We start from the raw sequence: 16,068 nt of genomic DNA, 5'->3' as shown, positions 1-16,068 counted from the left end.
ATTTTTGAAGTATAAAATTTAGTTTTTGAGAGCTATCTCAAAATAATCGATTATCATTAAGTGTAATCGATTATTCCAGCAACAGGTGAAAAGCGCCTTGCTGTAATACTCGATTATCTGTGAAATAATCGATTATTCCAGGTAGCACTCTTTGGAATAACCGATTATCTTGTAAAATAATCGATTATTCTGTTCTTGAGTTTCCAAAAATCATGAAGAACAAAATAATCGAGTATCCTTTAAAATAATCGATTATATGGTTCTGAAATTTTGTATAAATAGCTTTCATACTTTGAAACTTCAGAACAGAGAATGAATTGAGAATCAACGAGAGAAAAACTATATTGTGAAGTCTTTGTGACCTTCTTAGAGTGTTTTCTTTGTGAAACCAAGAAGAAAAATATTTTGTGAAATGCTTTGAAAAAGATCATCATCATCACTACATTCTTGGGAGAGAAAGATTAAGATTTGCTTTTGGAATTCACAGTCTGATTTGTTCAGCTTCCAGGTGAATTCGTTCCTTTAATTCTTTTGTGTAAAGTGTAAGGGAAATCTTGAGTAGGTGTCTCAAGTGGTAAGGAATTCTTGTAGTGGGTTTCTACAAGAAGTGCTTTCTTGGGGGCAAGAAAGTGGTTATCTTGAATGTAGGAGTATATGCATGTGTGGTATTCTTGTAAAACTTCTTCATTGAGATAGTGGAATAAATCTTGATCAGGTTATGATTGAGGACTGGATGTAGGTCACATGTGGAATGGCTGAACCAGAATAAAATACTTGTGCATTCTTCTCTCTCACTCTTATCTTTTACATTGAGCAAAATCTTGGTTGAGTTTAAAGTGGATGATCTTGATTAATATGTTTGTATGCATAACATTGCTTTAAACTGAACCAAAGTGTTACATATTAAGTGTTCTTAACATTGAACTTAATCAAGATTAATCAAGAAAGCATATAGGAGTCATTCCCATTGGCAAGTCTTTCAAGGAACTTCTTTGAGAGTTCATATTAGAGAAGTTTAAGTTGAAATAAAGATCTTTAGAACTCTGAAAAATTTTAAGTGTCACAGAATCCAATTCACCTCCTTCTTATTTTCCTACAAATAAAAAAATTACATAAATCAAAATTTAACATATAAAATTAAGCATTAAAAAAAAGACCACTAAAATATGAACATATCATGTGAATGACATGTTCATTCATGCTGATGGAGCCACATGTGTGCATACTTCCACCCTTTTCAGAAGCCTGATTATTTTGTGTCTGTGTACACTTTGTACGATATGTAGGTGCATTCCAATATTCTAATAAAGATTTCCGCAAATGATCTCCAATCCAATCTGGTTTCTTATTTTTCTTTCGAGCATCCATAAACATCTTAGAAAGTCTATGAGAAGCTTTTGCATTAAATTTTTTTTTACATTACTTTCATGCTCAAGTCTCCATTTCATCATCCTCTATTAACAACCACACACACACACACACACACACACACACACACACACACACACACACACACACACACACACATATATATATATATATATATATATATATATTAATAACCAAATAAACATCTCAAAAAGTCTATGAGAACCAAGTAAGTATTTAATAATAATATATATTTAATGACCAAATCAATTTGTGTTTATATACTACTCAACAAACTCAATTTTATGTAATAGATGATTTTAGTTCACACTTGCACACTAATATGATAAATCCATTGTAACTATATTGTTAATTTACATGCACATAAACTCAGTTAAGTCTAACCTTTTTACTCAATGAAACATTTTACCAAAGTCTAAAATCAATCTAAGAACAAACAAACCCAGTAATGAAGCTTATTTATAAAGTTGATGTGTGGTGTGAACTCAAAGGGGTAAATGATCCAATTAATCTATGGATAAATCAACAAACAAACCCACATCCACATCAACAAAGTATTAGCCTAGATTGAAATAGACATGTAAGTCTACATTTCATAAACCTTTAATTTACCTTAAAACATTGAAAGAAAATATCTTTATCAGCCTGAGGAATTTCTCCCCATGTGACTCATGGTGCATGATATTGCTGCTTAATGGTTCGTGTGATAGCACTTATACAATCTTTGATGGGAGAAACCTAAACAAAAAAAAAATACATAATAATTTAAAACTTAATAAACTTAAAAATTTTCTTAGAATTAAAAAGTTATGTAAATGTTAATTTATTCTTACCCATTACGTGTAGGTTTAATTAAAGGAAAATCATCAAGTGGCAGGTCCTCCTCATTTAAGTCTTCATCAGCCATGTGGTGGATTAACATTAGGTGCCCTTGTAGCATTTGGGGATGGAGATGGTGTGGAACGAATAGCTATGGATGAGGATGGCATAGAAGCAATAAATGGGGATGGGGATGGTGTGGATGCTACAACTGGGGATAGGGTAGATGATGTCAAGTTGTCTCTACATGGCAATACTTTAATCTTGTATCGCTTATTCCCCTTCATTACCTGTTTCCCCTTATTCCCACTGGGTGACACAATGGACAAGGAAGGTCACAACCTCCTAATGACATATCCTTTTGATTGAAAATAAAGTTACAAAATAAACATCAGAATTTACCAAAACAAGAGGTTTGGAAACTTATGCTTGGTTGTTGAGAAATTGGACATAAAGCTCATCTATGACTTCAAATATATAAAGTTTATTAGTAAAAAATTAAAATCCCATCTATTACACACATTATAATTAAAATCCCATCAAAATTTGGAAACAAATATTGTACCTTTTAATAGATACTCTGGTATTGCATAACCATGGATTTCTATGACCCCTTGTAGAAACATGGCACTTATCATCAAGTGTGAAGAAACAATGCTTAAATAGGCTTGAAGGCTAGCTAAATTGGCACTATTCTTAAGTAACACTTCTGGCCCTAATAATTTGAATTCAAATTCTTCAGCCACCATGTGCTTACCCGAGAATCTAGGAACCTATAAGCATCTAAATTTCATTTAGAAGGTGTTTAAGATGAATTTGGACGTGCACATGTTTAGCCACACTTGGTTTAAAACATGTGACCCAAATTCAACTTAAATGACTTTTAAATGAAACAGATTTAGCCATACTTGCCTATTTTAGTATTCTTTCTAATTTTCTACTAATGGCCAAGCAAATACAAATAATAGGAAATAATAAAAGAAGCAAAATGAGCCCAATATTGAATACCAAAATACCCAAGGCCCATAAAGCCCAAAAATAGACCCACTAAGCCTATGGCCTAAAATCCTAATCTAAGTGGTCCAAAAATACAAGACCAAATTATGCAAATCCTACTCTACAACAATAAGTACAATAAAGGTAGTTTACTGTAAAGCCCATGTGAAGAATACCCTATGCCCACCAAGCTTTGAAGTAGTCAAATCTTCATGTAATCTCTTGGCAATGGCTCTAGTGGTTAGACCCTTGGTCTATGCTCTTCCATCATTCCCTCTTTTTTGAAGAGGATTCGTCCTCGAATCTAAAGGCTCGTCCTCACCATCACTAGCTCCTACAAAAGGTTTTAAATCATTAACATTAAAAGTAGGGCTAGTACCATAATCAGAGGGAAGATCAAGCCTATAAGTATTATCATTGATACACTAAAGGACGTGAAAAGGTCCATCTCCTCGATGACTGAGTTTAAACTTCCTTTTTTGGGAAAATCTTTCTTTGCGTAAATGAAGCCAAACCCAGTCTCCTTCCTCGAAGATTATATCCTTTTTGCCTTTGTTATTAGCTTTAACATGTCTCTCATTTTGTTGTTGTATTTGCATTTTAATCCTCTCATATAAAATTTTAACAAAATCATGCCTTGAAGCCCCTTCTTTGTGAATAAAATGATTTACATCAGGAAGGGGTATCAAGTCCATAGGTGTAAGAGGATTAAAACTATACATAACTTCAAAAAGAGAAATATTGGTAGTCTTATGGACTATCTTATTATAGGTAAATTTAATATGGGACTGTCGCATCCCAAAAATTTCTGATCTCGCGACCTATGGTTTAGACATCCTTTTGAAAATCTCATCAATTAAGAAATGTCCGAACACTAGACTAATCCTTAATTAATGATTTTGAAAATAGGTTCATGGTGTCGCCACCAATGTTTTACTCAAAACATTAGAAAAAGAAAAGGTTTCTAAAAGTCCAATAATGGCCTTGATAACCAGAATTGGGTTCGGGAGTCGGTTACGTGTAGGGAAGGTATTAAGCACCCCTACAACGCCCTTAATCGGTACCCTATGATGAAGTTAGCATTATAAATGAAAATAATAGAAATATTAAATCCCTTTTTATTAATAACTATTTACATGCTTGAAATTTAAATTATATAATTAACCCTAAAATGTCTACATGATTATTTTTATTATAACAATATTGATTATAGATAAGAAATAAAAAAAGAGAGAAAGAGATTAACTGAAATACCTCTTGAATGAACTCTATTGAATCTTCAAAATAGGAAGATTTTAGGTGCTTTGTGGCAACCTTTCACACTACAATGTGCCTCACAAAATCTCAAGAATTACAAAAGAGAGAGAGAAAAAGAGAGAAATTTCGAGCTCTATGGAGTTTGGACGAAATTTTTGGGCCCCTGAGAACTGTGCCCGAGATTTCTATTTATAGGCATCAGATGTGGGCCGGAACGGCCCGTTCTGGATTCAGAACAGCCTGTTCTGGATCCGAACGTTATGTGTTAATTTTGCACCCTAGAACGGCCCGTTCTGAAATGAGAACGGCCCGTTCCGGGGTACAAATTCACACTAAATTCCCTTTCCAGAATGGCCCATTCCAAACTAGGCTTGTTAGGCCTTTTTAACCTCTTGGAACGGCCCATTCCAAACCAAGTTTTTTAGGCCTTTTGATTGGTTTGGAACGGCCCGTTCTAATCTGGAACGTCCCGTTCCAACTTACAATTTTTAAGCCTTTTAGGAGCCTCGGAACGGCCCGTTCCAATTCAAGAACGGCCCGTTCTAGACTTGGGAACGGCCCGTTCCGATTTTGGAACGGCCCGTTCCGGGCCACTAAAAACAGTTGATTTGGGGCTTTTGGGCCCGCTTGATGTCCTATCTTGTTGTTTGTATGCCTCAGACAAAACTGGGTGTCTACAAGAACAAATATTCATCCCAAGATTTATGATTTCCTTTTAAGTTTCTCTCTTAAAGACTCTTAATTGAATTGAGCACTAATTTGTACTACGACTAAGACACTTTAATTTTGTTAATGTACAAAGTTCTCTCTGATTTTAACTATGGAGGTACAAACTAAGTAATCCATAGTAGGTTATTATTTAGGCTTGCTTTATGACTTTTTACATCTGTAATTGAGTACCTCTGGTACTTCCATATTATATATAATACTTATTGCTTGGCTGATAAAAAAAAAATTAAAAAAGTTATCTATTCTACACTAGTTGGTTTCATTATTTTATCCCTTCGCTTTAAATTTGTTTTATATTTCTTATAAACACCATCCAGAAAAGCATCTTGAAACAATAATAATAACTATTAACAAGTGAATATTAAGAAATTCAAATTAAAGTGGTGGCCAACTTGATGTAAAAATGTTGGCAAAATACATTTGTTGCGATATTCTATTATTTTCTACAACGGAACAATTCTCATATCAACAAATAAATGATATAATCTTTTTTCCCTTGAAAAAGTTATCAAATTAATTTACAAAATATTATTAAAAATGATATATTTCATTGTTTTTGTACAAAAAAAAAAGTTTTATTAATGAAAGAAGATAAAAGATAAAAAATATATATATATATATTCATCCTTACTAGTTAGTCTATGATTGAGATAATATGATATAAATTTATTCTCACCTCCAAAAGTTAACTTCTCTCTATATATATAACAAAATGCTACTAACTACCCTTCCATACCTGAAGATCAAATGCTAATGAGCAAAAAAAATTCTTATCTCAGATTTTTCAATCCCTTCAAAGAAGCCGTTGAATTGATTTAGTTATCCAGCATAATGATGTATAACGACTTAAATTTGATTTTTGTTGCTATCATTCTAAACCTTTAACCGATACTTCTTTCTTGCAAAAGTAGTTTATTCTCAATGACTTTTCAAACATGTGAAGGTTATTTACATGTAGAGGTCTCATGTTCCTATTTAATTAGTATTTACCATCATTTGATAAAGCGAAGACGAAGATATATATAAGGTGACAGATTTAGAATTGTAACGAAAACTTAGGAAAGGAGGGACAAAAGGGTGCAAGAGACAGAAGTGAATAATGACCTCACATGAGGTGGGTCCCTCAACAGCAACATGTGCATAAAATTTGTGGTCTCCTAACTCATGAAATATCTCTTGTTTCTTCTCTACTCTGATTTCAGGGACACTTGTAGAACACATGAACTTGACAAATGCCAATATCCTCAGGAACAAATACAAGATAAAAGTTGCTTTAACAAGCCACGAATACAATTGGCTAGGGCTGAATTTGCAACTAAAGAAAAAGCAAACAAAGAAGAATAAAGGAAAGGAGAAAAAGGTAAAGTTGGGTAGCTTTATCTTGTCTTTCTAATTTTTGGATTCTATTGAAAAATGTTTGGATTATTGTCACACTTGTTAGTGTTTATCCGCACAAGTGAAGGTCATCTACAAGCAAGAAAAGTTAAAGCCAAAAGCGATATAATAATAGTTGTAGCCAAATTCTTCACGACTAAAACTTTTTATAATTATTGTATATTAAGCTTTATTTTAATGATTAGTTAAGTTAATTAACAATTTAATTTTCTATTACTATATAATGAAACTCAGGCTTCTGAAAGCTACACGGTCTAGACTGGTTATTATTTTTTCATTAAGGACACTAGGTCGTTTAGCTAAATATTTATGTACATAAACTACTGTTAAAGTACGTAATTTTTAACTTCTTGCTCTGTTTTAAAATTAACTGTTTGTTGTTCTGTTTCTCTATTTACTATACAGAAAGTTTACAAAAAGATCATGTTTTCATTCTTGAAATAACGATATGTTTGAAGCTTTAACTTGTGTTTGATTGCTCAATTACTAGTTGAGGCGTAACAAATTAATCTCCAAACAAAATCTCCCAAACCTAAATAACAAACTAACTAATTTTTCTTATTTTTTTTAGTTTGATAAAGATAGAAAAGATTATAAAGATGGTCACAAGATTAGAGTTAATTTTCTTTTATTTGACATGTCACAAGTATATTTATTTATTTATTTAAAATATTTATTTTTATATATTAAATATGAATAATTATTTTTCACACAAAAATATAAATTCTTTTATTAAGATAATGTTTTTAGATATTTTTATTTAATAAAAATAATTTTAATAATTTTTATTTTATTAATCTATTTTAATTTATATTTATCATGTATATTTTAAAATTAATTTCATAATTCTAAAATAAATTATCAATAATTAAAAATAATCTTATATTATCAAATAAAGTATTTTTCATAAATATAAAATATAATTCATATATTAAATATATATATATATATATAATTTTTAAATTAACATAATTTATATATTAAAATATATAATATTTATTTATATGTATAATTTATTGTAAATTATATATACATAATAAATATTTAGATTGTAATTAACATACTAAAATATTAATTTTGTATTAATATACATAAAGAATCAAGGAATCGAAATAAAAGAAGAAAGTTTCACCGTGTACGAGAAATCTATCGTGTATAAGATTATACTAAAAACATATATAAATAATTATAAAATATTCATAACATTTAATATCTTCTTATAATACAAATAACTTCATATATTAAATATGCATAAATTTTCATATCTTCATATAATAGTATTTTAATATTCTATAATGTATAAGATCATTTTTATTTTATATAAAAATATATTTTAAATATATAAAATTATATTATAATTAAAATTTATGATGAATATATTTTTATCTTATAAATTATATTTTTTTATTTATAATAATTAATTTATATTTTAATATAATATTATTTTAACTATTAATAATTTTTAAAATATTAAAATTTAATTCAAAAATATAATAAAAATGCTAGCTTAAAATAGATAACTAGTTCATAAAAAAGTACCCTAAAATTGCTTTTCTACCAACGAGTTTGTAATGATTTTTTTAATTTGTTATCTAATTTGATTTTTATTTATCTTAATCATATATGAATTAAATATTAATATTATAAAATAAATTTTCAATAAATAAAAATAATTTTTTTATAATACAAATTATTTATCATAAATTTAAAATATTATTTATATATTTAAAAATATTTATATATATGAATTTGAAATATAATTTATATATTCAAATATAATATTTATATATATATAATTTATTATAAATTTTAATCAACTTTTATATATTAAATACAAATCTCGAAAATATATTTAAGTACTTTTCTTAGACTAGAGAGATTTTAAGTATTCTTTTAAATTTTTATCTAATTTGATTTATATTTTAGCTTAATTATTTATGAATTAAAAATTTTAATTTTTTAAAATAAATCATCAATAAATAAAAATAATATTGTGTTATAATATAAATTATTTATTATAAATTTTAAATATGATTTATATATTTAAATATAATATTATTATATATTTTATTGTATAATTTAGTACATATAATAAATATTTAATCTGTACATTATACATATTAAATTACTAGTAAAATAAAATGTAGAAGTTATTTTTATTATTTTATTTTGAAAATTATTTAATATGACCTCGTTGCTTAAAAAAATTATTGTTTTTCATCGGTGTGTAGAGCCTAGTTTCATTTATGCTAATTGAAATGGTCCTGTTCATTTAAGATTTGTCACTTTGTGTACGTTCTGTCAAAGAATTATAAAATATTCTTTCAGTATCATAATAAGTATCGTGTGACAAAAATTAAAAAAAGAAGGAAATTTTAAAATAAGTATACTTAATTTTTTTAGTATAATATTAATTATTATTTTATTTATATTCTTAATAATATTTTTTAAGAATATTTTTGTATTGCATTGTTTTAATAAGAAATATTAATAATGAAATTAATTTTGTAAAATTATTATTTTTCCCCTGTATATTAGATTTTATAGATGGAATGAAGTATTAGGTTTTTAAACATTTTGTTTCTAATAGTTTTAATAGTCAAAAACGACTTTTTTTAATAAGATCAAAAGCAACTTGATATTCTTTATTGAACTCCTTTGTGTTGGCATTGTATCAGGAGCTAAGGATGATAATAGCACAGAGTAGATAAGAGTTTCAATATTTTTGTTATTTTTCCTATTTTTGTACTTTGTATTCATACTCATTTTCATATTTATTGGGTATAAAATTTTCATTCTTATCTTTATTCTTGTTGGATATTAATTACACACGTACTTATTCTATATTTATTCAAAAATTAATTAAACATATTTTAAAAATTTAAAAAAATAATTTTTTAACATAAAATAATAATTAAAAAATTATATTAATTAAATTTTATTTAAAATAAATTTAAAATTGAATAAAAATTATGCAAATGTCAAATAAATTTAAAAAAACTAATTTTCTAGAAATTTAAAATGATTATAGTTAAGAGTAATAATATAAGTATAGGTACACGTATGAATACAAGATATATATATATATATATATATATATATATATATATATATATATATATATATATATACTCATTTCGTACCGAATTCAATAAATTAGATATTATTCATAATTATACATGATCGAATCAAGTATTTACCGCGAAATAAATTCAAATATTATCCATTGATATAAGTTACTTGTCTTCCCTACCCGTAATAAAGGTCACATTTTGTTACTAGCTCAAATATATTCACTCTAGCTCAAATCTGTTGTTTCAATTAAAATAGGAATGATATTGATCGAGCAAAAGTAACATTTTATAAAAGGAATATATCAACATGAGAATAGACTCTTTTCGGTAACATTTTCATTAGATATATCATAGCTATTTACAAAAAGAATAAATATAATTTATTTTTATTGTAAAGTGAAAGTTTGAAAGATTTAAGAATGAGATTTTTACATTTAAAATTCTAAAAAATAAAAATAAAAATCCACTTCCAATATCAATAAAATTCTGAAGAGAATTTTATTAAAAAATTCTCAAAAGAACTAAATAAAAAGAACGGTATTCGAATAAAATAGAATTAGCAAATGAATCATTAAATTAAAATATTTAAGACCTATTAAAATTTTGTCTCTCACAATTTTAATAACAAAAAAGAACTTGAAATCTTACATGAACCCATTTGCCTTGTCACGTTTCCTACACTCCAACCGATGTCCACCATGATTTTGATTGTCTATGAAATCGAATTCAAGAAAGCTTGAGTCCAATTTGTTTATTCGTGGATTATGTTTTCTTTTAACCATGATTGCTCTTTACTTGGAGGAAGTGAGTTATAGAAATGTAGAACCATGAATATGGTAGATCCCACTAACAAAAGTTTGGCATATTGATGCATCAAGACCTAACTTTCTGTTGTTGTGTCAATAAAGATTGAAAATGACCTTGATATCATGATATGTCTAGACGTAAAAAAGTAGGAATTTATTAATCTTCCCTATTTTGGAGTTCTTTAAATAAGAGTAAAAAGAAAGAACAGCCATCAAATTTCCATTTTTATAATAATCTTCAAAAGTAGCATTGTTAATTTTACTGCCTTTACTTTTCCTTGTGTATTAAATAACCAATAAAGAGGAAAAAGGGATCCTTTTCTCCCTCTCCATTTCATTAATATTACAAGTAAATATCCAGTATACTGCAACATTTTAAATTTAGTAAAAATAAATAAATTCCTATATAATTTTTTTTAAAGAAATTGACATCTTAACATAAAAGGAAAAAGTATAATTAATAATTCTTAAAATATAAAATAAGTGATAAAATAATGAATCATAAAAGAGAAAGAGAATATAATAAAAATATATTCTATTAAAATTTAAGACTCAAATTTATTATTAATATATATATATATATATATATATATATATATATAGTTTTACACTCTCTGTGTTTTTAAATAATTTTTAATAAGAAAATTCTACAATACCCACTATAATAGTGGGTACCGATACAGCCGTTTATTATTACTTTTTTATTGTAATTATTTTTTTATTTTTATTTTAATTTAATATTTTTAATAATTTATCTTTATAAAGTTTTCTATATCTTTATATTATTTTTATATTTTTTAAATTTTATCTTAATATAGCATCTATTATAATTAAATAGTTTAATATTAATATTTTGTTAAAATGTTTTAATTTTTCTTTGATGTTAATTTTTTGAATTTATAATATAAATTAGTTTTTCATTTGTATTATTTATTATTTTTCTTTCTTATTTTAATATTTTTATAATGGTTATTATACTTTATGTTTTAAATTTTTAATATTGTATCACATATAAATAAAATTTGTTATAAAAATTGACCTTTTAATTAATTTTTTTGAATTAGTCTTTTTGATAAATTCATCTTCTACAAATTTTTAATTTAAAATTTATGTTATTTTAAATTTATTTCTTTTAAATTTATTTATTTACATAATTTGAAGTATCAAAACCCTTCAATAATCATGGGTACTATAGCAATTCTCTTAAAATGTGTTCTCAAATTAACTTATTTTAAAGAAAATACTCTGTACTCTTTTTTTTTTAAAAAAAATTATTTTTTAAAACAATTATTTTTAAAAAATCAAGATACTATACTCTAGCCCTTCCCTTGGAGGTATTATAGTTACATGAACAATTGTTTTTCTCTTAACTTCTTGTTGAAAAATGGAAGTTTTTGTATGTGTGGAATAATTATGATTACACATCACCAAGGTACTCATCAGTCATCTCCACATATTAGGATAAGTGACAAAATATGAATGTAAACGTGCAAAAAGGAAAGAAGAAACCAACTCTTACTAGTTAATGGCGGGCAGAGTGCATATGAGTTGATATTTGTGAAAGTGTGCGTAGTGCTATTTTGCATGATTGAAGGGGAAGAAAAGAAATAAAGGAAGCTTATATAAATATCATAATCCTCTAAGACTAACATTATTAAAGTAGAGAATCTCAGAAAAAAAAAAAAAAACAAAACAAAAGCAACAACAGGATTCCAATGAAGACTTGCATGTTTATTCTAAACCATTGGATTTTAGTCTAAGAATCTCCTTTCCTTTCTCTTTACTCCTCCTAGTTTTCCTCGTCTCACATATACATATACATACATATATATATATGTACACCAAGATATTTACTCAACATATCTTCTAAACCTGCTGCAAAAACACCTGTTTTCTCTTAGTGAAACACTTTTGTCCTAGGAATCCTGCATGTACAGAGGTTGTTCAATAAAACAATTTCTTGTGACAAAAATGAGGTTGCACTTGTGTAACCTCAGTTTTGATAGCAAAGCATAAGCACAATGAGAATCTGATGTATGTAACTCACTGTGGTTTCTCCGTTTAGGTCTGTTCATGGAAGGTGAGAGACCGCGATAGAGCTGCAGGGTTGGCTTGCAACACCGGTGATGCTTCCACCATGTGATTCATGTCACCTCCCTTTGATGGAAATGGTTTGAAGAGGCCTCCAGAACTTCCCTTATCATTCTTGCTCCCTAGTTTAGACCACATGGAACTCCTTGCAGCTTCACTAGGGTCATCAATTCTAAGAGTCTTGGGGACCAAGACATTGTGTTCTGAACTTTTGTGGTCTATCTTCTGTGAATTGGATGTGGCAATGATGTTCCCATCTCTTGTGTGTTTCCCCAAAGTAGGGGTAGACACAGTCACAGAGTTGTCAACAGAAGATTGAGGTGAGATACATGATATGTTCCATGAGGGTTGCATACAACCCCAATATGCTGGTGCGGTGTAGAATGATAAAGGGTATCCTGGAGGGCAAAATGTAGGAGGAGGCATTGAAGAATTCAATGGATAAGGCCAAGGTGAACTTGGGAAGAATGACAATTGAGGAGTTAAACCTTCACCTCTTCTTTCCACTGTTTCATGTGAGCCACTATGGCCTGAAGTTGAAGTTGTTGCAACAGAAACTCCATTAGAGTTACCACCCTCCTTACTATATGTCACAAAACTATTTGGCTCAGTTGCATGATGAAACCCTTTTGGGACAACACAACCTTGTGCTCTCTCAGCAATGTTCAACACAGAAGCCACTGAATCACAAAGGGGGGAATCAGGGCCAAAAGTCAAAACAGAATTATGCAATCCATTGGGGGCATTGAGTGTGGCTCCCTGAAGCGCCTCAGGGACCATCATGTGCCGGTAGTGTGACGTGGTCATTGAGGAGTTCTTGTTTTTTCGGCGACCAGCTCCTACCGGCACATTCCTCATGGTCCCTCCTGCAGTCCAGTATCTTTGACAGCTCTTGCAGAAATGTCGGGGCTGGTTGACATTGTAGTTGTTGTAGTAACAGAATTTGGTGTCCATGCTATTGCATCGCGGGCATGGAAGAACCTTGTCGGGTTTCTTTGGTGTTTTTTCTTCGGAAGCACTAGACTCACTTTGTTCTCCATTTGTTGGGGATTTCAGCAATGATGTCTCGGTTTCTGCTGAGGAAGTCTTAGGATTCTCCATGCCTGAAGATGTGGTGGCAGATTTTACATCCTCTGTAGTTTGATGTGAGTTATCATCATCTTGTGATGAGGTAAGTTCTTTCCTTGATGATTCCTAAAACAATAAAGATGATCAAGGTTAGAAATACTAATTTACAATGACAAGTACACTAGTGAAATTAGAAAACAGTGAATCAAAACCTCAAACTAACAAAAAAAAAGAAGGAATAATATGAAACAGAAAAAAATTAAATTGGCACAATGGTATTTATCATTTATAGAGTATATATAATATGTTGTGATATACAATTTTGGTGTGAAGTGTGTTATGAGATAGTACGAAAATAGAAGCGTTAGACAGGGGAAATTAATTGTTGTTCTTAATGACGTTGATATGAAATATCTTGGATATTTTAAGCGGAAAGTAGGGGAGTAGTGAATTCACACCACGGAAAACGGGGAGAAATTATTTTTCCTTTCACGTTAAGGAAGTTAACAGTGTACTTTGTTTAATGAATGAAAACGCTCACGTGATAGATAGTGCACAGCGCATAGTCAATAGAACAATTAATTCAGCGCCAAAAAAGTCCCCTTGGATTTCTCAAGTAACGCGAGAGATGCAAAACAAAACCATACTTTTCGTAGTAGGAAACAACGCACGGTTTCACGGTGAAAATAACCACCCAAAAAAATTATCTTTGATATTTATAAATTTTACACTAATATACAGGGGTAGAAAGCAAAGAAAGTTATGGAATTCAGGGCCTGGGGGAAGAAAATTAAGAGTATGAAAGTGCTGGAAAAGAAACAAGTCCAACATATTCTATATATAAGTCCTCCGTGATGTCGCCACGTTACAGGTCATTTGGACAATTGTTAAATAAGGACTTGAATATGGACAAAAATGTCAAACCAAAATAGTTAATTAGCTCCAATTAAGTCCATGGAATGAAAAGCAATTTGATAAGAGTTAAGTAAAGCAAGAAATGTTCAAGCCAACGACAGAGCAACATAACCTGTGTGATGATGATGCTGCTAGAGATCCAATCCAATAAGAACTAAACACAGAAAAGTTTTTTTTTTTTTTTTAATTAATTTCCCGTTGAACTTGCTAAGCAACCGGTTTAGGACACTATTTTCTAAATATGAATCAGTAGAATTAGAAAAGCTCACTTTTTAGCATCCAGCAAATTCATTGACCCACAAACAGAATCGCCAAAACCAAAGCAATCCAAACCACATATATATAATATATTCTATTCAATATTCTTATACTTATATTCCATAAGGGAGATTGGATCCAATTTCACCGAAAGGAACCCCGAAGTGAATTATCGCCACCACTTAATAAATGATTGAATAAATTCAATACCCACATATATTAAAAAAATAATAAAAAAAAGAAACTCAAAACAGAACCATGGAAATTTTAACAAGGACTCGATTGAATTGAATTGAAACCAAGGCAAGATGAAAACTTTTTCACGATTGGAGAAAAACCCATTAACAATTAAGAGATTATGAAAAATGGGTGGCAGTTAGATTTGTAAATCGACATGGCACGTACCTGAGGTTGGTGTGGTGTTGTTGCAGAGGAAACTTCAGGCGGAGAAGAGGAAGAAGGAAAAGTGGCAGGCGCAGGAAGAGAAGAAGAATGATTGTGTGGCAGCGAAATTGTCCTTCCAAACAGCTTTATTGCTGGGTCTCTAACCTCTGACATTCCTGTGTTAGCACTGAATGATGAGGTTCAGGTTGAGGTCGAAGAATTTAAGAATATCTCTCTGCTCTTTCTCTTTCTAGAAAAATGGGGAAAGTAACGAGGAAAAATATATACATAAGTGGAGATAGATAGATATATAGGAGTTGGTGCAGTGTTGAGTAACTTTTATTGTGTCTTTTGCGCTGTTAATCGATATGAAAACGGATAATGAATAGTGAAGGGTGTGTTTGGAGGAGGAAAAATGAAAAATGTTGCCACTTCAGCAAAGGGGAAATTTTGTTAGCCACAAGTTCTTGTGGCCTATGAGATCTTTGTGTGCTGTTGGATTCCCCCACATTGCTTCTATAGATAGTGCTGTTCTGTCCCACCCTTTTTCATCCCTGTCAGCACTTTCATTTTTTGCCTTTTCGTCAACCACTCTTCTAACACTTTCTTCCTTCCCCAGTCAAATTGCCTCCCATCTTCCGTTTTTGATCCCCACCTCTTGTTTATGCTAAATTTCATCTTCATTTTTAGTTGACTTAAAATTCATTTATGATCTTCAAAAACATACACTAAATTTTATCTCTTACATTTAAGAACAATCGTTGCACTCTTTGACCTCTTTCATCATTAACTAGCTTTTAATTTTTTTTCTTCAATAACTAGCCTTTGACCTCTTTCATCATTAACTAGCCATTAACCTCTTTCATCAATGACTATAAGAAAAGAAA

General features: G+C 29.4%; 1 protein-coding gene across 1 annotated transcript; it reads right to left on the bottom strand.

Moving 5' to 3' along the window:
• Positions 1–12,069: 12,069 nt before the first annotated feature.
• Positions 12,070–15,648, bottom strand: LOC109795768 (cyclic dof factor 1). Its single transcript, XM_020355307.3, has 3 exons — positions 15,203–15,648; positions 12,513–13,750; positions 12,070–12,390 (listed from the first exon to the last, which is right to left on the bottom strand). Exons 1-2 carry the CDS (start codon positions 15,353–15,355, stop codon positions 12,527–12,529), a joined length of 1,377 nt encoding a protein of 458 aa, XP_020210896.1. The 5' UTR covers positions 15,356–15,648; the 3' UTR covers positions 12,070–12,390; positions 12,513–12,526.
• Positions 15,649–16,068: the final 420 nt, after the last annotated feature.

This window comes from Cajanus cajan, chromosome 3 (assembly GCF_000230855.2).
Source record: "Cajanus cajan strain Asha chromosome 3, NIPB_CcT2T_4, whole genome shotgun sequence".
In the NCBI taxonomy this organism is placed as follows: Eukaryota; Viridiplantae; Streptophyta; class Magnoliopsida; order Fabales; family Fabaceae; genus Cajanus; species Cajanus cajan.
Note: the sequence above shows the minus strand (reverse complement) of the source record. Positions and strands in the feature narration are given on the sequence as shown.